This window comes from Erpetoichthys calabaricus, chromosome 5 (genome assembly GCF_900747795.2).
Source record: "Erpetoichthys calabaricus chromosome 5, fErpCal1.3, whole genome shotgun sequence".
NCBI classification, from domain to species: Eukaryota; Metazoa; Chordata; class Cladistia; order Polypteriformes; family Polypteridae; genus Erpetoichthys; species Erpetoichthys calabaricus.
Genome location: NC_041398.2, coordinates 251,104,921 through 251,124,987, shown reverse-complemented (window position 1 = coordinate 251,124,987; position 20,067 = coordinate 251,104,921). Strand labels below are relative to the sequence as shown.

At 44.8% G+C, this 20,067-nt stretch overlaps 1 protein-coding gene across 2 annotated transcripts in view; it reads left to right on the top strand.

The window, feature by feature from the left end:
• The window catches only part of fam193a (family with sequence similarity 193 member A), a 144,412-nt gene that overhangs the window by 91,022 nt on the left and 33,323 nt on the right, over positions 1-20,067 (top strand). For both annotated transcript variants that reach the window (XM_051928618.1, XM_051928617.1), the window contains exons 14-16: positions 6,680-6,928; positions 13,126-13,333; positions 19,276-19,530. In XM_051928618.1, coding sequence (XP_051784578.1) covers positions 6,680-6,928; positions 13,126-13,333; positions 19,276-19,530 — 712 coding nt within the window. The remainder of the gene's footprint in view (positions 1-6,679; positions 6,929-13,125; positions 13,334-19,275; positions 19,531-20,067) is intronic.

Here is a 20,067-nt window from a genome sequence, read left to right as displayed (position 1 = left end):
TCTTTAATACTGGAGGTACAGTTTACTGATAATCGGGTTTAACACAACAGGCCTACCAGCAAGTTCAGAAGCCCACAGACCTTCTTCTGAGAGGCACCTCTTTCACTAAGAGAACCTTTGGGTGCAGCAAGTGAGCCCACCGCCGCCCCTTTTGTGGTTTTGAGAATCTGGCAGCTGGAAGTTACGTGTTTGCTGCTCAGGTCTGTGATGTTGATTCAGAAACATCCCGCTGTATCCTCCACTTCCGGCTTAAACCGCTTACAGTGAGAACAAACTGACAAAAACGACGATACCCATAAGCCCCTGTGCACCTCTGCAAGCCCTGTTTAAAGATGCACGGCATACATTTGACTTCTAGGCATCTGCCCAATCTTTTTATTTTTTTTTCACTTTCTCGTATAGCAGGGGTGTTGAACTCTGGGCCTGGTGGGCCGCAGGGGCTGCAGGTTTTCATTCTAACCCTTTTCCTAATCAGTGTCCAGTTTTCACTGCTAATTAACTTATTTTTGCCTTCATCTTAATAGCTCTGTTTTTAAGGACTCAGTTCTCTGAATTGATTCCTTTCTTCATGAAATGACAGCCAGACAGACATGAGACATGAGACGAGCTGACAGCTAAATTGGGGCTGCAAACTCCCACCAAGTTCACTCCAATCACTTTCTTAGTGAGAAGCCGATTCTTGCTGTTAATTACACTCATTATTTAATTTCATGGCTTGTTGCTGCTCTCATTCTGCCACCGCACCGTCAAAATGTGTGGGTGAGCTGAGAGATCAGCCTTACTGAGACCTTCACCTTTCTTTATTTTCAGATACTGTGTGACGGGCACAGGTGAGCTGGTCATGTGGCAGCTTGCTTTGTGTCTCACTATTGGGTGCTATCCATCCATCCATCCATCCGTTATCCAACCCGCTATATCCTAACTGCAGGGTCACGGGGGTCTGCTGGAGCCAATCCCAGCCAACACAGGGCACAGGGCAGGAAACAAACCCTGGGCAGGGTGCCAGCCCACCACAGGGCACACACACACACTAAGCACACACACGGGACAATTTAGGATCACCAGTGCACCTCACCTGCATGTCCTTGGACTGTGGGAGGAAACCCACGCAGACACAGGGAGAACATGCAAACTCCACGCAGGGAGGACCCGGGAAGTGAACCCAGACGGGTCTCCTAACTGCGAGGCAGCAGCGCTACACACTGCGCCACCCTGCCGCTATTGGGTGCTAATTAAGGAAAAAGAAACAACAAAGGGGCCAGAATCAAGTTAATTAAAATTAAGGCAGAAGAAGTTGATTAGCAGCAACAACTGGTCACTAATTAAGAAGATGAAAACCTGGCGCCACTGCGGCCCTCCAGGACTGGGAAAGAATCGATCTCAAGATTTTGATGAATCTCGACGTTTTAGACCTCCCTGAGTCCGAAAATCCCATTTTTGGATTTCTGTGTGTGTGTAAACACGATAACCTGAGGACGCTTTCACGTGGGTCAACCTAATTTTGCATACAAGTATGAGTTACAAAACGCAGATTTCTATCACCTTGGGGCTGTTTCTGCTCACCAGAAGTGGTACTTTACCTTTTATTAGTGGAGCTGCAGGGTCCGATTTATTCAACTTGACTTTTATAATAATTGTTCAATGTATTATTAATTTGATTTGTTGTAGATGGTTCTTTAATGTACAGTACATAATATAAAAATCTAATTCTGGTTTTGCGGTTTACTCCTCAGATATCCATCCCCATATCTGAGTTTACGAGAGAGTCGAGGGGAGAGCCCTCCTGATTTTTATTACTTAGACGTGACATCAGACAGGCCTTATTAAACAAGAACAGCCCACCCTATACGTACATGGCGTCGCTACAAGGTTAACTTTGATTTGGCAATCCACGCACACACCAGAATCACACAAAGCCACTAAATATTCCCATTCATTGTGGTGAGAATATACAGTGGGGCATACAGTGGTCCCCAGTATCATCTGCAGAAGCTCTGCCGACCGCGCAGTTATTAGGCGTCTTTGTTAAAAACGGGATTTTCTGCGTCGTACACTTGGAATAAAAATAGTTGTGTTTGTAATGGCTGATTCTTACATGTTAAAGAAGCTGTGTGTCTGTTTGCTGTGCCCACTCTGTCTGTATCAGAAGGATTTAGTCGTGAAGTGTGATCTGTGCACCTTCTGAAAGCCAACATAACGGATGTGCAGCTGCATTTGGGACCACAAAATGGCTGAAGTGGGGTCATCCTCAAGCTGAGCGAGTTGTCGTCGTCAGGCTGCTACAGTCAGTGTGTGCATACGGTCAGGTCAGAGTCTTCATCCTTTTGGCACCGTGCGCCACCACAATGGATCTGAAATGAAGCAGTCAAGATGGGATTGAAGTGTGGACTTGCAGGTTTAATTTAAGGCGTTTAAGAAAAGCGTTGTACGAGCCATTAAGAAGTGACAGCCATTTTTATACACGGTCCCCCCATTTTCAGGGGCTCAGAAGTATTTGGACAAACTGACATAACCGTAAACATGGGGATCATTTTCAATACTTGGCTGTCAATGACTGCCTGAAGTCTGAGCCCCTGGCCATCTCCAAATGCTGGATTTATACCCGAGTGCCGCTCTGCCGGGCCTTTACTCCTCAGGTGCCGCTTGTTTGTTGGACTTTCTGCCATCAGTTTTGTCCTCAGAAAGTGAAATGCTTGTCCAGTTGGGTTGAGGTCAGGCTCATTGTCCATCTTGTCTGTGAAGTGTCGTCCTCTCAGTTTTGCTGCATTTGTCTGAATCTCTGGTGACAGCTTGGCACCCTGGACCCTTCAGAATTCATCCTGCTACTTCTGCCAGCAGTCAAATCGTTAATAAACACCAGTGAGTGACTTTCCATCGTCAGCCATGCATGATCAGGCCGTAACACTCCACCTGCAGCATGTCCCACAGATGATGTGGTATGTATGCTACAGATCACTGGCCGTTTCTTCTCTTCTCCATACTCTTCTCTTTCCATCATTCTTAGTTTCCTTTGTCCAAAGAAAATTGTTCCAGACAGGCTTTTAAAACTATTTTCTGGCCAAGTCTAATCTGTCCTTCCTGTGATTGAGGTTTTCCAGTGGTGTGCACCTTGTGATAAATCGTCACCCCCATGAAGTCTTCTCTTGACTGTAGACCTTGGTGATGACAGGTCATCCTCCTGGAGAGTGGTCTTGGTGTGGCGGAATGTTGTGAAGGGCTTCTTCTTCACCAAGCTCAGAATTCTGCAGATGTCCTTCTGGTGTCGCTGAGCTCTCCAGTGCAGTACTTCTCTTTAAGAATCTTCCAGATGGTTGATTTGACCACTCATGGTGTCTCTGCTGTCTCGCTAAAGAGCTTGTTTGGTTTTCTCTGCCTAATGGTGGCCCGTTTTTACTTATTACTCATATTAAGAGTTCACAGTAACAGCTTTCCCTGGCTGTGGAACAGCTGGTCAGTCAAATGTCCAAATACTTTTGAGCCCCTGAAAATGGGGGGACCGTGTCCTGTATACAAATGTGGCTAATACGACATTTCTCCTAAATTCCTTTGAATTATTACACTTCAGTCATTTCAAAATTCTGAAAATGTGTCACTGTCCAAATATTTATGGATCTAAATCTGTGTGTGCATTTTATATTTACAGTGCATCCAGAAAGTATTCCCAGCGCTTCATCACTTTTTCCACATTTTGTTATGTTACAGCCTTATTCCAAAATGGATTAAATTCATTTTTGTCCTCAGAATTCTACACACAACACCCCATAATGACAACGTGAAAAAAGTTTACTTGAGGTTTTTGCAAATTTATTAAAAATAAAAAAATTGTGAAATCCCATGTCCATAAGTATTCACAGCCTTTGCTCAATACTTTGTCGATGCCCCTTTGGCACCAATTCCAGCCTCAAGTCTTTTTGAATATGATGTCACAAGCTTGGCACACCTGTCCTTGGCCAGTTTGGCCCATTCCTCTTTGCAGCACCTCTCAAGCTCCATCAGGTTGGATGGGAAGCGTCGGTGCACAGCCATTTTAAGATCTCTCCAGAGATGTTCAATCAGATTCAAGTCTGGGCTCTGGCTGGGCCACTCAAGGACATTCACAGAGTTGTCCTGAAGCCACTCCTTTGATATCTTGGCTGTGTGCTTAGGGTCGTTGTCCTGCTGAAAGATAACCGTCGCCCCAGTCTGAGGTCAAGAGCGCTCTGGAGCAGGTTTTCATCCAGGATGTCGCTGTACATTGCTGCAGTCATCTTTCCCTTTATCCTGACTAGTCTCCCAGTCCCACAGCATGATGCTGCCACCACCATGCTTCACTGTAGTGATGGTATTGGCCTGGTGATGAGCGGTGCCTGGTTTCCTCCAAATGTGACACCTGGCATTCACACCAAAGAGTTCAATCTTTGTCTCATCAGACCAGAGAATTTTCTTTCTCATGGTCTGAGAGTCCTTCAGGTGCCTTTTGGTAAACTCCAGGTGGGCTGCCATGTGCCTTTTACTAAGGATTGGCTTCCGTCTGGTCACGCTACCATACAGGCCTGATTGGTGGATTGCTGCAGAGATGGTTGTCCTTCTGGAAGGTTCTCCTCTCTCCACAGAGGACTTCTGGAGCTCTGACAGAGTGACCATCAGCTTCTTGGTCACCTCCCTGATTAAGGCCCTTCTCCCCCTGATCACTCAGTTTAGATGTCCGGCCAGCTCTATTAAGAGTCCTGGTGGTTTTGAACTTCTTCCACTTATGGATGATGGAGGCCACTGTGCTCATTGGAACCTTCAAAGCAGCAGAAATGTTTCTGTAACCTTCCCCAGATTTGTGCCTCGAGACAATCCTGTCTTGGAGGTCTACAGACAATTCCTTTGACTTCATGCTTGGTTTGTGCTCTGACATGAACTGTCAACTGTGGGACCTTCTATAGACAGGTGTGTGCCTTTCCAAATCAGGTCCAGTCAACTGAATTTACCACAAGGTGGACTCCAATGAAGCTGCAGAAACATCTCAAGGATGATCAGGAGAAACAGGATGGACCTGAGCTCAATTTTGAGCTTCATGGTAAAAGCTGTGAATACTTATGTACATGGGATTTCTCAATTTATTTATTTTTAATAAATTTGCAAAAATCTCAAGTAAACTTTTTTCATGTTGTCATTATGGGGTGTTGTGTGTAGAATTCTGAGGAAAAAAATGAATTTAATCCATTTTGGAATAAGGCTGGAACATAACAAAATGTGGCAAAAGTGATGAAGTGCTGGGAATACTTTCTGGATGCACTGTATACACACACACACACACACACACACTAGCTGTCCCCACTGCTCCACCCGCATGGTGGTGTAACAGACAAACTTTAAAATCAATAAACAAAAAGGTATCGCTAGTTAAGCAGAGGCGGGATACACTCCAACACGCAGAACGATTCAAACAGAGGCTGGCGTGTGAGTGAGGTGGGCAATGCCCGGCTCTCTACTCCTGGCGTCACACTTCCTCGTCCCCTTGGCCCGCCACCTCTGTCTCAGATTAGCACCAACATATCGCTCCTGCAAGCAAACTGTCATTCTTAGCGTAATGAGAGAAGTCGCAAAATCAACCGGAATGTTCAAGCAAGTTCTAGGAAAAAAAAACCCGATCTCAACCCATGAAGTAGTCCTCTCGTTTGCCAGCTAAGCGGAGGTGAGGTTACGCCCCCCGAGGTTGGCGTGTGAGTGAGGAGGGCCCCGCCTCCTCCTCCCCTCGGCGTGCTGCGTCTCTCAGATTCACGAGAATAAATCGGTGCTGCAAGTGAACTCCGATACTTGGCGCGATGAGAGAAGTCGCAAAATCAACCGGAATGTTCAAGCGAGTCATAGAAAAACAAAACCCGATCTCGATCCACGAAATAGTTCTGTTGTGAAAAGTGGACGGGCAGACAGAGACGTTGGGTTATATAAATATTAATATGCACAGACACACACAACACATACTGCACTGATCTGTTTTACTTGCTCTACTTGTTAACGTGTGTCAGGGTTTGGCTTTGACTCTTCCTCGGTGCCCGACAGGTAATACCAGGTAGGCCGTCTCTTGCCCTCTGTGTACCTTCTGTGCCTTTTCTCAGACTCTTGTCATTATTTTTGAGGCACCTTTCTCAGCTCCTGTCCAGATTTCTACTTGATGAAGGTGACTCTCTCCGCGTGTCCCTTTACTCTTCCTCATGTGTCTCACATTTGCACTTCCTCTGTCCTTGCGACGCCAAAGCCGAACTGGCCAATCGGATTGCTCTGAGAGACTGGCTACACGGACCTTAATGTTTTATTATACAGTAGAGTTTTTGTAAATATGTTTATGCCCTGTGTGTCACGCGAGAGTGAATTGAACCGAATGCATTTGTGACCGTTCGTTTTGGGCATCCAGTAAATCAGCTCTTGTACATTTCTCTTTTGCCCTTTTTCAAAATTAAAAGAATCCTTTTGTGGTGTTTGTGTTCTATGTGACAGCCTTATTAGTGTTTTATGTACCATCCTACTGTATTCACCCTTTTGCACTTTTATGTCAGATTGAGTGTTTGCTGAGGTATTGTGGGTAATTCTGTGTGGATTTGATCATTTGAAGCATTAGTGCTTCCTAAGCCATCTGCGTGTTGCTGATTTTTAGTTTTTTGCTCTTTCATGCTCCATATTTACACTGACTTGTTTTTGGTTTTGCCTTCAGACTGACCAAGTTCAACATCCATGTGAATGTCATGTTTGCAAGCAGGAAGCCCCAGGTTTAAATTCTACAGCACTTTCGGCGGGGAGACTTGCTTCAAGCCACCAGTTTGTAACGGAGAAAACCTCTCATCCGGCGTTGCACCTGTACCCTCACATTCATGGACATTTACCCCTGCACACCATAAACCACATACCGAGGCCTCTTCTCCATCCGAGTCTCTATTCAAGTCAGCCGTTCACGCACAGTAAGGTAAGTCTGCGACTTGGGCCTGTTTGACGAGAGCAGGCCATTCAGCCCATCTGCATCATTTCTCTGAGGTAATATCCAGTGGGGTCTCGACTAAAGTCCTCCTGTCATTACTCGGTGACTCCGTGTTGTCTTTGTGCAGAAGCCCTTTGTCACATGTGATGCAGAATGTGCCCTTAACAAGTTTCTACCAGTGTCCCCTTGTCTTTGTTGCAGACTTCATTTAAAGTAACAGCTGGTATCTGCTGCACTCCATTCTTTCTCTCTTTCAGACTTTCCACTGGTGTCACCTCTTAATCTCTCCTTATAACTCCTACCCTGCAGTACTGGAGTCGGCCCAGTCGCTCTTCTCTGGACGTTTTCTAGCAGCGCTACGTGGTTTTTGTAGCCCAGGGACTCAAACAGCATGCTGTAGTAAAATGTTTCTTTGTAGATTGTCGTCCAGTTGAGATGAGCAAACTCACCACCTCGAGAGTCCCAGTGGCCCCATGTTTAAAGCCAGTGTAACCATCAGGCCGTTCCTCATAACCGGTAATGGAGCCGCTGGTCTTGTCCACCTCCTCATTTTACCTGTTGCTTCATTTCAAAGTATCTGACCCTATGAGTGTGCGCTTTCTTCAAACCATCAGCACAGTCACGTGGTTCCATCAACTCTGCTCTCCTTTGAGCAGTTCACTGATCACAAATAGACACGTCACTTGACAATGACAATCTTCTGCCTTCTATTCTTCACTTGAGGTGTGAGGCCTTCAGAGATTTGTTGTTGTATCCACATTATGTTGTGCGACCCCTGATTGTTCCATGAAACACCACCATGTCTTTTTGGTATAATTTGTGGTTTCTCATAGCAGATGTTTGCCAAGAGAAAGAAAGGAGCCTACCGATATCCTGGAAAAGACTGAGAGAGAGTTCAGAGGTAGCTCTGCAGACTTGTAGCACTCTGGTCCTAAATGCTTCATCAAGGTGAACACTTAACAACAAGCAGTGCTGTCTTTGGTTTACTCGAGAAGAACATGGTGGGCGCTCACAGGTTTTAGTGTTTACACCTCCAAAACCACGAGTGGGTGTCTGTATGTCTGTATGAGAGAGACCCGATACTCACTTGTAGTAAATCAGAAAGTGAAAGGTCACATCAGGGGGGTCCAACTCCGGTCCTGGTGGGCCACAGTGGCTGCAGATTTTCATTCCTACCCATCTTCTTAACCAGTGAGCTGTTGTTGCTGCTGATTCACTTGTTTTGCCTTCATTTTAGTTGACGTGAGTCTGACCCCTGAGTTTGTTTGTTTGTCCTTAATAAACAGCCAAACAATAATGAGACACAAAACGAGCTGCCAGATGACCAGCTCACCTGTAAATAAAGAAAGGTGAAGGTCTCGGTCACATGGGTCTGTTCAGGTCACCAAAACATCTGACGGTGGTCTTGGAAAAAACAGAAAACCAGCAGTCCGCCGTGGCAGAACGAGAGCAGCAACAAGTCCTGATATTCAATAACGGCTTCTCATTAAGAAACTGGCTGGAGTTTGACGTTCATCTGTCGGCTCGTTTCACGCCTCGTTTCTGTTTGACTGCCATTTAATGAAGAAACGAATCAACCCTTAGAAACAGGGCTATTAAAATGAAGGAGTTCATTAGCAGTGAAAACTGATTAGGGTTAGGGTTAGGGTTGGAGTTCAACACCCCGGGGTTATATCAAGTGGTTATTTGAGTGCTTTTAGATTCACATTGATTTAAAATAATAAAGCGATACTCGGAGCAGGGAGTGCCTTGTCGTGTGTTAAAATACAAAAGCGTTGATGTCTTCGTGTCAACAGCCTTACGGTTTTAGAAAGATGGAAATAAAACTGTCACAGGTTTGTTAGCATCAGACGATGGCCCCAGCTGCAGCTCAGCTGGCCTGATTGATGACAGTTTCCCAGTATGATATGTGAGGACAATTTCAATGACTTGGTCTTCTCCCACTGAAGTTGGTTAAACCACAGTTAGTAATTGGAAGAGCAGCGAAGCATTTTGTTACGTCCTCTGCGATGAATTGGTTTGAGTTCTTCTGCACTCACTGGACAGACTGGATTTCATGCTTCTGTTCCCGTCCAATAAAAGTCGGGTGTCCTGCACAGTTTTTATTTTTCTGTGTTTCTAACACCACCAGCAGACCACCTCAAGGATGAGGGACCAAGTCCTTCAAGTTTAACACATTTATGAGGTGACAAGTTGCTCCGCAGTCAAATTGCCGTTTAACTTGTCGTCAAGATTTGCTTTGCTGCCAGGTCAGTGACTATTTCTGATGGGACAAATAATCTTGGAATTCTGCGCCATTCCATAAACTTAAGCTTAATTAACCAAAATTTCAGGTTTGTAATGGAAGAACGAACACATCATCATCATCATCATCACCTCTTTCTGGGTTTACCCAGGTTAGCTAGTTGTCTAATAAATCTTTTTTCTCTACTCTTCACTGTCCTGGCCATCTCTTGGCATATGATGTCCACTCTTTTCCTATCCTCTTCAGCCTCTTTCTGGGCCTCGTCCCTTTCACTCCATCTTGGCACACCTCCACACACCTCAGACCATCTCAGTCTGTTTCTTCTGTCACTTCCACTTTCATGTCGTTCTCTTAACTGGCCCTCCATCTTTCTCTTGCTCCTTGACACTCCACAAATCCATGTGATCATTTTCTTCATCTCTGTTCTTGTCAGCTTTGCTTCATGTTCTGCTTTATCTGTCCTCCTCATCCTCCTCCACTCACAAGCCTTTGTAAGGTTTGCCACTGTATGCCAGAGAGGCTTCTTCCTTCCATGCCACTGCTTACCCAGCCTATCGCTGCCTTTGTACCCCCTGAGCGTCCTTTTGTCCAAGGCATCTCCATAGTTGATATCTGCATTTTCACTCATCCCCATAAGCATTCTGCTTTCTCCAAAGAATGCAGCTCGCCCCCTGAAGACCACCCTTCACACCATCACGTCTTTTATGCTCCTGTTTCACTTCAAGCACCAACCTCTCCTGTGCGTTCAACCTCATGGCCTCTCACCATCACCTTGGTTATTCCTTCATTTCCTTTGGGGTCTTTAGATTCCAGACTAGCTTTCCATGTCACGGCCTTCTCAGTTCTGCTTCAGCATTCAAGAACTACCCAGACAGTCCTTCACACAAGCTCTCTGGTCGCAGACATTGGCGTCACAAACTCGGAGCAGATTCCTTGTAGTGCGGCCTCGCCTTTACCTCATAGCTTTCTTTCACTTTTCTTTTGGTTACTGTCCTGCTGGAGGACCCCCTGTTCTTTAGCACACTGACACTGGGTGGCACGTTGCCCTCTGAAACGCTAATTCTCTGAGTTCATGTCTCCCATAAAACACTTAAAAGACCTGCAGAGGCAGTAAAGGAGCCTCGCAGCATTCTGGAACCTCCACCATATTTAACAGGACTCTGGCGGTTCTGTCTGTCTGTTGTTCTCCAACCCGCTGTATCCTAACGCAGGGTCACAGGGGTCTACTGTTGCCAATCCCACTTCATTTAATCTTCTATTGAAATGGCTCCTCTGATTTTTGGCCTCGTTAGTCCACAGAAGTTTCTTCCCAGATGGTATTTGGTTTCAGTAGGTCGGTCTAAGTAAAGATCAGCCTTCTTGTTTTCCAACTCTTTGCCCCTCTTTGGCCTTTGCCCTCAAAGTCTGAGGTTTATTTTTAGGTACGGAGGACAGAACTTTTGAGTTGGGGAAGGTCTCCTCACTAATCACAGTAGATGAGGCCACTCACAGACCACCGGTCACTGAGTCTCTGGGATAGCAGACTACACGAGTGGCGGCCACTGACTTACTAAGGTGACGATGTCAACAAAGTCTCTGAGAGAAAATCGCTGGAAACATCGTGTAACGTAGTGGGACCTTTTGGGTGTTTGCCGTTCTCACAATTCTTGGAACGTTTTCCTCTTCCTGGGAGGTTCCTAACAGTTCCGTGAGCGTCAGACCTTTTAATAACATGGGAATGCCAAGGTCTCTGGGAATTGCCTTTGTACCCTTTTGGTGATTTCCTGATGCTCTTGTTCAGCTTTCTCGTCTTGGGCATCGTCGGTAAGGAGCAGGGATCAAAGGAGACGTCTTCAAGCATTAAAAGCCGTCGTTTATTAGTTAATCACGGCTGAATTGGTGTCATGTAAGTGCTGGGAATGCACTGCCGGTGAGTCAGACTTGAGTGGAATGAACTCAGCTGTGAAAAGGGTGCCAAGAATTGTGTCATGGCAACTTTTCTTCTGTCTGCTGTTTCCACACACTTCCTCTTAATTGTTTTCGTATCAAACAGACGCAGCCAGCTGTGTGTGCAGCAAAGCTCTCTCACTGAACCTTGGTGCTCTTCAGGAGGTTTAGTACATACAGTAACATCGCTAAAAGGCAAGGGTGACAGTGACGCCAACACCAAGGTGGCCCTCTGCTTTATGGACTATGTGTCCTGGCTACTCTTTTCATGTCTCTGTTTTGTCTCTCAGTGTCCCCTTTGTGCTGGCCATCGTGGCCCATTACTGTCACTGCTGAAGTATGAAATGTGCAAGGCATGGTCAAAGAAATGTCTGTTATCTGTGTTCCTCCACTCTCATTCCTTTCTGAAAAGTTCTAATACGCTAGTGGTGTTTGGAATCTCTCTTCACCAAGAGATGGCCCACAGCCGCTGGACTCCATGACTACCCAACACCCAGCCCATGTAAGCACTGAACAGAGTAGGAGCAGAACACACCCCTGATGGACCCCACAATCAACTGCTTGCTCCACTCTGCACATCACTGCCAGTACCCATTTACAGAATGGCCATGTCACCCAGCAACTTCGGGGGTCCCACAAAGTCCCACAGGACGGCTCAATTAACTGAGTCAAATGCTTTACGAAAATCAACAAAGTCTGCCAAGAAGCTCTGCTGATACTCACATGTGTACTCGATAAGAACCCTCAATGCCAGGATGTGGTCGATGGTCGACTTCTTAGGTGTTAAACCAGACTGCTGTGGTCGCTGGTAGGTGAGCAAGTCATCACGGACCCTATTGAGGACCTTACCTGCCACCGAGAGCAGTGCTATCCCCCTGTAGTGGCCTTAATCCAGACGATCCCCCTTCCCATTCCAGACAGGGATGACAAGTCCTGTTTTCTAGTCATTTGGAGTGACTTGCTGATGATGATGTGATCTTAGTGGAGTCAATGGTGGCTCTGATCAGGAGGTCTCGAGAGACTGAGTGAGGCTTGCGAGGGTCCTGATACAAACCAAAATCCAGGCCAGTAATGACCTCTTGGGCACGGCCATCAGCAGTGTGTCTGTCTGCGGAGAGAGTGTCGACCTCGTCATCGAGAGGTTTACTGACCCCAACAGTGACATTCATGTGACACTTCCTATGAAGTCAGTAGACGGATTGGGACAGCACGGGGGGTAATGAGGTCACTGAGGGGTGTGTGGCGCTCCTGATATCTGCAAAAGGGCGAAAGTCCAAGTCTTTAGAGTCCTGGTGCTTCCTGTTTGTGAGACATGGATGCTATCCAGCGACCTGAGATGAAGACTGGACTCCTTCACGTGTGTGTCTTCCTCTGGGGGGCCACTGGTTTGACTTTGTGTTGCTGACGGTGTCCCGAATGAGGCACATGACCTGCATTGTGAGGGAGTGGCAGTTACGGCACTACGGCCATGTGGTGCAGTTCCCCGATGGTGATCCGGCTCACAGCATCCTCCTTGTTGACGACCTAAGCCGCTGGACCGGGCCAAGGGGACACCCACATACTGTGACTACTACCTGCGTCAGATAGGTGGTCGTTTGTGGTGGGACTGGGCTGTGTGTGTGTGTGCCTGGGGGAGTTGCCAACAGGGATGCTGTTTGCCATGTGGTACCAGTGTGTGCGCCCCAATGCGGTGTTAGGCATGAAATCCTACCTGATAAGAGTAACGTGAATCGCCTGCCAGTGGAGTTTTCTCCAGTCTCGGAGGGAGGACTTCATAGGTTTGTTTTTTTTTTTGGAAGTGTCCATCAGATACATTTCAGCCCATCGCTGTCTTTGATGCACTTAGTCTGACTTTTGGTTCCTCCTGACATGATTGGGAATGAAGTTCCTCATTCAGTGGAAAGAGTTAGTTTGTCAGTAATTAGCCGGAGCTGGCAGAAGATTATGAATTCAGTTAAAATGGGGGTCAAAACTAAATAAATAAAATGTGTTTTGTTTCTCTTCATTTTTCCAGGCCCTCCCTTCAGCTCCCACGTCTAACCATACAGGTAAACATCAAGTCTTCAATTCTTCCCTTCAGGACCACATATATCAGAACTGCTTTAGCAATACCGCAGAATGGAACAGCTCTTTAACTCCTTCTCTAAAGTTTGAAAATATTTGGGAGTCCACAGTAATGAAGGACTGGAACCCAGCCATATTTCTCCAGGAGCCACTATCAGGTGAGATGTTACAATTAAACCCGTGTGATTGAAGTTACAGGTCAGATCATTCATTTTTATACCTCTGCTCCCTTACACGAGAGTTTTACTGGGTGATATCAGTCAGACTACATACTGCATACCTCACTTGTGGGCTCTAGAGGGTGCTATTGAGCCAAACTCAAATGTGGCCTGTGCTTCAAAAATCAATAAAAAGAGAAACTGGGGGGGGTCAGTAGGTTTGGATGTCATCAGTCAGAGCCCACATACATTCTAGTGCTAGCTATCCAAGTTGCAGCTCGCGTCAGGCCTCAACACGTGCATTCACTCTGTGTTTTATCTTGAAGTACTGTGCTTGTCAGGAAAGGCGCTATATAATCATCTTAGGTTCTTTTGTAATTGGTGGACCTAAACAGCACCTTAGCTTATTAACTTTGTGTCACATGCACACCATGCTGTCCTCACGCTGTGCGACAGGCCGTACCCTTCTGGGGCTTCAGCCTGCCACTTGTCATTGTCTTAAGGCTTTGCCCAGTTTGAACATGAAAGGTCCGGGATGAAGACCCCTAACCCTTCAGTGACTGGTAATGTTGTTCACCATGGGGTCATTTCAATGAGATAATTAACAAACTTTCTTTACATTAAACTATATTTTTATTTACAAAGAAACCAGAGCACTGGTCAAATACTAGAAAGTCAAAATGGCTAAAAACAGACAACCTGAACCACATGAGTGTCCATACAGCACGCTTTGTGTCGGGTCCTTGGCCTTCAGCAGTTACAGAGTCGTCAGTCTTCTCTTCTGAAGGCTGTTAAAATCTTGTAAAGTGTGCGCTGTGGTCGTGTGACGTTTTCTTCTTAAGCCAGTTAGGTTGTTCCTATGATGTGCTGGTCATCGTTGGTGTGTTACTTTCTTATACTTTTGGGTGCGTGTCGTTAGTGACAAGCTCATGGAACGCTGCAACATGGAGCCCTCCTTTTATGTCACACGTTAATGACTGGCAAACACAGCGTGTCACGTAAGATTTATAGAAACGACAAAATGGTCACATCCTGCTACAATCCAGTAACCAGCAACCTGTCGGTGGTCGTGTCATTGGTCTGATGGCTACTTCATACGCTAACACAGTGATACGCTAACTGAAAAGGTCTCCGTCACTTATCCTGTATCTTCTTACAAACCTGTCACTCTGTTAGTGATGGCAAGGGGATGCCTGAGGACGCTTTTATATTTACATATATCCCATCAGCCCTCATGCTGTTGCTTAATGTGCAGTATGCACAGTGACTAAACATTCTACCTATCGTTTAAATATACAGTGGAACCTCGGTTTGCGAGTAACTTGGTTTACGAGTGTTTTGCAAGACGAGCAAAAATTTTTAATAAATTTTGACTTGATAAACGAGCGAGGTCTTGCAGTACAAGTAGGACGTATACTCTTTGTCTGCTGAGCGTCATGTGATCACAACTGAGCTGATGGTTCTTCTCTCTCTCGCTGTGGGAGTGTGGACAATCGTCTCCTATTCTCCGTCTGAGTCGGCGTGCCTCACTCATAGTAAACATCCGTACGAGCGCATACTGTTTACTACAGCATTAGCATTGTGACTGTGTGTGTGCTGTGACGTGCGAGTCCTCGTCTTGCACACTAAAACACGAAGCTGAGTCTCAGTACTTTAGGAACACCAGGTTTATTCAGCTTGGAACAGCAACAGCGCGGTTATTTATCTGAGATCTGCCGCTGTCCTGTACTCAGACACAGCAGTCAGGCAGGGCCCTGCACATTTCTAATGTTCCTTGTATCACCCGTCGACGGCAGGCGCTTATACTGTAGCATGTCCGTGATCTTTTCGGATTCGCTTTTACGGCGAACTGCTACAACGCTGGGAGACTGCGATTTCTTTGGGACGCTCTTCCGCGTGTCGTCCTGTTGGGTGCAATCCCACAAGAGTTTAGAAACTCACTCACACCAGCCATGATTCTTTTCAAAAGTAAAGTGCAGGTTAATTTGTTTTATGTATTTTTACTTTATATTTTGTATTAATCATTTTTATATGAATAGTTTTGGGTTGTGGAACAAATCATCTGAGTTTCCATTATTTCTTATGGGGAAATTCACTTTGATATACGAGTGCTTTGGACTACGAGCTCGCAAACCGAGGTTCCACTGTATAATAAAAATAGCGCTAATTCTTCCTAAATGAGCTTTATATACTTGAAACACTTAAGACCGCATCTCTCTAAATAATCAAATTCATTTATTAACATCCATCCATCCATTATCCAACCCGCTATATCCTAACTACAGGGTCACGGGGGTCTGCTGGAGCCAATCCCAGCCAACACACATCACACAAATTAAATATTATGTCTTGTGTTTCCAAATAATGTGTTTAAACTCCTGCACAGAGCCAATGTGTTACACAAGGGCATGCGCTGAAGTGAACATCGGCACAGAAGAATTCATAGTGCGGCTCACAACAGGAGGAATCGCACCACAGTACCTGACAATGGAAGAAGAATAAAATCTCAGCTGCCTTCTGGTCCCCTTCCCCTGTCCTGAGGAATTCTTTAGAATTAGCGGATTCCCCAGTGAGGTTGATCTCTAGAATCAGCTCGCTTCATGTGTGCTAGGGGTTTGACTTGTCTTACACAATGGAATTAGATTTGATTCAGGGGAAAACAATGGCTTTTTATAGAAGCTCTTTAAATAGAAAAATACATAAATAGTTTGAAAGGCAGTATATATGAGAGATAGATAGATAGAGTGAAAGGTGCTATATGATAGATAGATAGATAGATAGATAGATAGATAGATAGATAGATAGATAGATAGATAGATAGATAGATAGATAGATAGATAGATAGATAGATAGATAGATGTGAAAGGCACTATATGATATTTACAGTTAGGTCCATAAATATTTGGACAGAGACAACTTTTTTCTCATTTTGGTTCTGTTCATTACCACAATTAATTTTAAATGAAACAACTCAGCTGCAGTTCAAGTGCAGACTTTCAGCTTTAATTCAGTGGGGCGAACAAAACGCATAAAAAATTGCATAAAACTGTGAAGCAACTAAAGCATTTTTTGAACACAATCCCTTCATTTCAGGGGCTCCAAAGTAATTGGACAAATTAAATAACTGGAAATCAAATCTTCATTTCTAATACTTGGTTGAAAACCCTTTGCTGGCAATGACAGCTTAGAAGCTTAACCCTGTTGGGGCCTGTGGCCATCGCCAAGGGATTGCCTGTCCAGTTTCTGCCACACCTATGGTGTCACCAATGTCTCTGATGGTTTGATTCTTGTCTGTCTGCCTCATGATGGCTTCTTTGACTTTCATTGGCACAGCTCTTGTTCTCATGTTTGACAAAAGCGGGTAGAAGCAGGCTGAGGGGTCTGACAAAGCCATGAAACCCACCTGGAATTCCAGTTGTCCCAGACATTACGGTGCCCTGAAATGGGGGGGTGACTGTGTAGAGTTACTGTTGTGTGACCGAAATGTGTGGAGATTCCCTTCAATGAAAGTCTGTAGTGTGCTTTTTAATCACAAAGTCTGAAGTGTTTGATTTGTAATGTAAAACTGTGCAGCGGAGTCGGAGATCAAGGAACAATGTGTCATTGTCCCCAACATCATGGAGGGCACTCTATATACAGTTAGGTCCCTAAATATTTGGACAGAAACTTAACTTTTTTTCTAATTAGGGTTCTGTACATCACCACAATGAATTGTAAATGAAATAACTCCGATGCAGTTGAAGTGCAGACTTTCAGCTTTAATTCAGTGGAGTGAACAAAACGATTCCATAAAAATGTGAGGCAACTAAAGCATTTTTTGAACACAATCCCTTCATTTCAGGGGCTCAAAAGTAATTGGACAATTGACTCAAAGGCTATTTCATGGGCAGGTGTGGACAAGTCCGTTGTTACGTCCTTATCAATGAAGCAGATAAAAGGCCTGGAGTTGATTTGAGGTGTGGTGCTTGCGTGTGGAAGATTTTGCTGTGAACAGACAACATGCGGTCAAAGGAGCTCTCCATGCAGGTGAAAGGAGCCATCCTTAAGCTGCAAAAACAGAAAAAAGCCATTGAAGAAATTGCTACAATATTACAAGTGGAAAGATCTACAGTTTGGTCCATCCTGAGAAAGAAAGCAAGCACTGGTGAACTCAGTAACGCAAAAAGACCTGGACGTCCACGGAAGACAACAGTGGTGGATGATCGCAGAATCAGAGAAACCCCTTCACAACAGCCAACCAAGTGAACAACACTCTCCAGGGGGTAGGTCGGCGTATCGATATCCAAGTCTACCATAAAGAGAAGACTGCAGGAAAGTAAATCCAGAGGGTGCACTGCAAGGTGCAAGCCACTCATAAGCCTCAAGAATAGAAAGGCGAGATTGGACTTTGCTAAAGAACATCTAAAAAAAGCCAGCACCGTTCTGGAAAAACATTCTTTGGACAGATGAAACCAAGATCAACCTCTACAAGAATGATGGCAAGGAAAAAGTATGGAGAAGGCGTGGAACAGCTCATTATCCAAAGCATAGCACATCATCTGTAAAACACGGAGGAGGGAGACAGTGTGATGGCTGCCAGTGGCACTGGGACACTCGTGTTTATTGATGATGTGACACAGGACAGAATTCTGAGGTGTTCAGAGACATACTGTCTGCTCAAATCCAGCTAAATACAGCAGTCCAATTGATTCATGATACAGATGGACAATGACCCAAAACATACAGCCAAAGCAACCCAGGAGTTTATTAAAGCAAAGAAGTGGAAAATTCTTGAATGGCCAAGTCAGTCACCTGATCTTAACCCAATTGAGCAGGAATTTCACTTGTTGAAGACTAAACTTCAGACAGAAAGGCCCACAAACAAACAGCAACTGAAAGCTGCTGCAGTAAAGGCCTGGAATTGCCAGCAAAAGGTTTTCAACCAAGTATTAGAAATGAACATTTGATTTCCAGTTATTTAATTTGTCCAATTACTTTTGAGCCCCTGAAATGAAGGGATTGTGTTCAAAAAATGCTTTAGTTGCCTCACATTTTTATGCAGTTGTTTTGTTCACCCACTGAATTAAATCTGAAAGTCTGCATTTCAACTGCGTCTGAGTTGTTTCATTTAAAATTCATTGTGGTAATGTACAGAACCAAAATTAGAAAAAAAGTTGTCTCTGTCCAAAATATTTATGGACCTAACTGTGTATATAAGGCACTATATAATCAATAGATAGGTAGGTAGATGTGAAAGGCACTATATAATACATAGATAGTTTGAGAGGCAGTATATATAAGAGATGGATGGATAGATAGACACTCTATGGTCTAAACACACAATGGGATGACTGAAAAGAAAGAAACACGTAAAACTGAAGTTTCAACAACAACAACATTTATTTCTATAGCACATTTTCATACAAAAAGTAGATCAAAGTGCTTTACATAATGAAGAAAAATAAAAGACAAAATAAGAAATTAAAATAAGGCAACATTAGTTAACATAGAAAGGAGTAAGGTCCGATGGCCAGGGGGGACAGAAAAAACAAAAAAAAACTCCAGAAGGCTGGAGAAAAAAATCAAATCTGTAGGGGTCCCAGGCCACGAGACCACCCAGTCCCCTCTGGGCATTCTGCCTCACATAAATGAAATAGTCCTCTTTGTAGTTAGGGTTCTCACAGAGTCACTTGATGCTGATGGTCATACAGACTTCTGGCTTTTAATCCATCCATCATTTTTAGAACATCATGGTACTTAGAGTAGATGGTGGTGGTGCCACCGGAAAAGGAAACAGAAGAGAGAGTAGGGTAGTTAGTACAGATTTTAGAGCCACCATGAATAGTTATTATAATGCTAATTGGATATACAGAGTATCAGGATTGTCTTTTTTTTTATTTTATAGAATAACACAGTTTGTTTGTTTCTTTCTTTCTTTCTTTCCTTGCGTTCCGGATATTTAGGTGACATGCTGAGCTCTGCTCTTCCAGAAGCACTACCACCCTCGTCCAACACTGAAACCCCCTCTTCAGATAACAAGGAAAAAAAGAGCTTAGCCAAGAAGAAGTGTCTTTATAATTTTCAAGACGTCTTCATGGAGCCCAACAAAGTCGTCATGGCAACCTCTTCGGCCATCTCCTCGGTTTCCTGCACCGCCACTACAGTCCAGTCGAGTAATAATCAGATAAAAGTTTCATCCAAAAGGCCCACGTCTCTAGGTAAGGCCTGCAGAGTGTAACGACGTCTCTTGGCTAAAGTTACTTGAGTTGACCAAAGTGCCGATTTACAGCTGTTTGGATTTCTTTGTCATTTTGAAACCTTTAGGGCTGTTTTACTCTTTTGCTGGTGGCACTGTACCCTCTGCACCCCGGGGCCTTGTTTGCTTTGAAGCCAGTGGTGTCTGTAGAACGGGTCACATGGCAGTAAAGTGTAGAGCCAGGATGCAGGAGATGGCACATCTCTTACCACTGTGGCAGATTAGCGATCAGTTTGACTTCACAAAAATCCCCTTCTCTGAAGATGAGGCCTTTTTATTTTGAGTATTTCTCAGACCTTCTTCACATTTCGTTGCTCACCTGCACTCTTTCCAAATCTGCAGCACATCAGACAAAGCGATTCTGTTGTGTGGCTCTCATTCGCAATCACGACATGCTGCTTACTTTTGGTATCAAAATGCGCCATCATTCACAGCACTGTGTTCTCTTCAGAGGAAATCACATTATAAAAGGAAACCTTCCCAGTTTGTTGATGCCTGC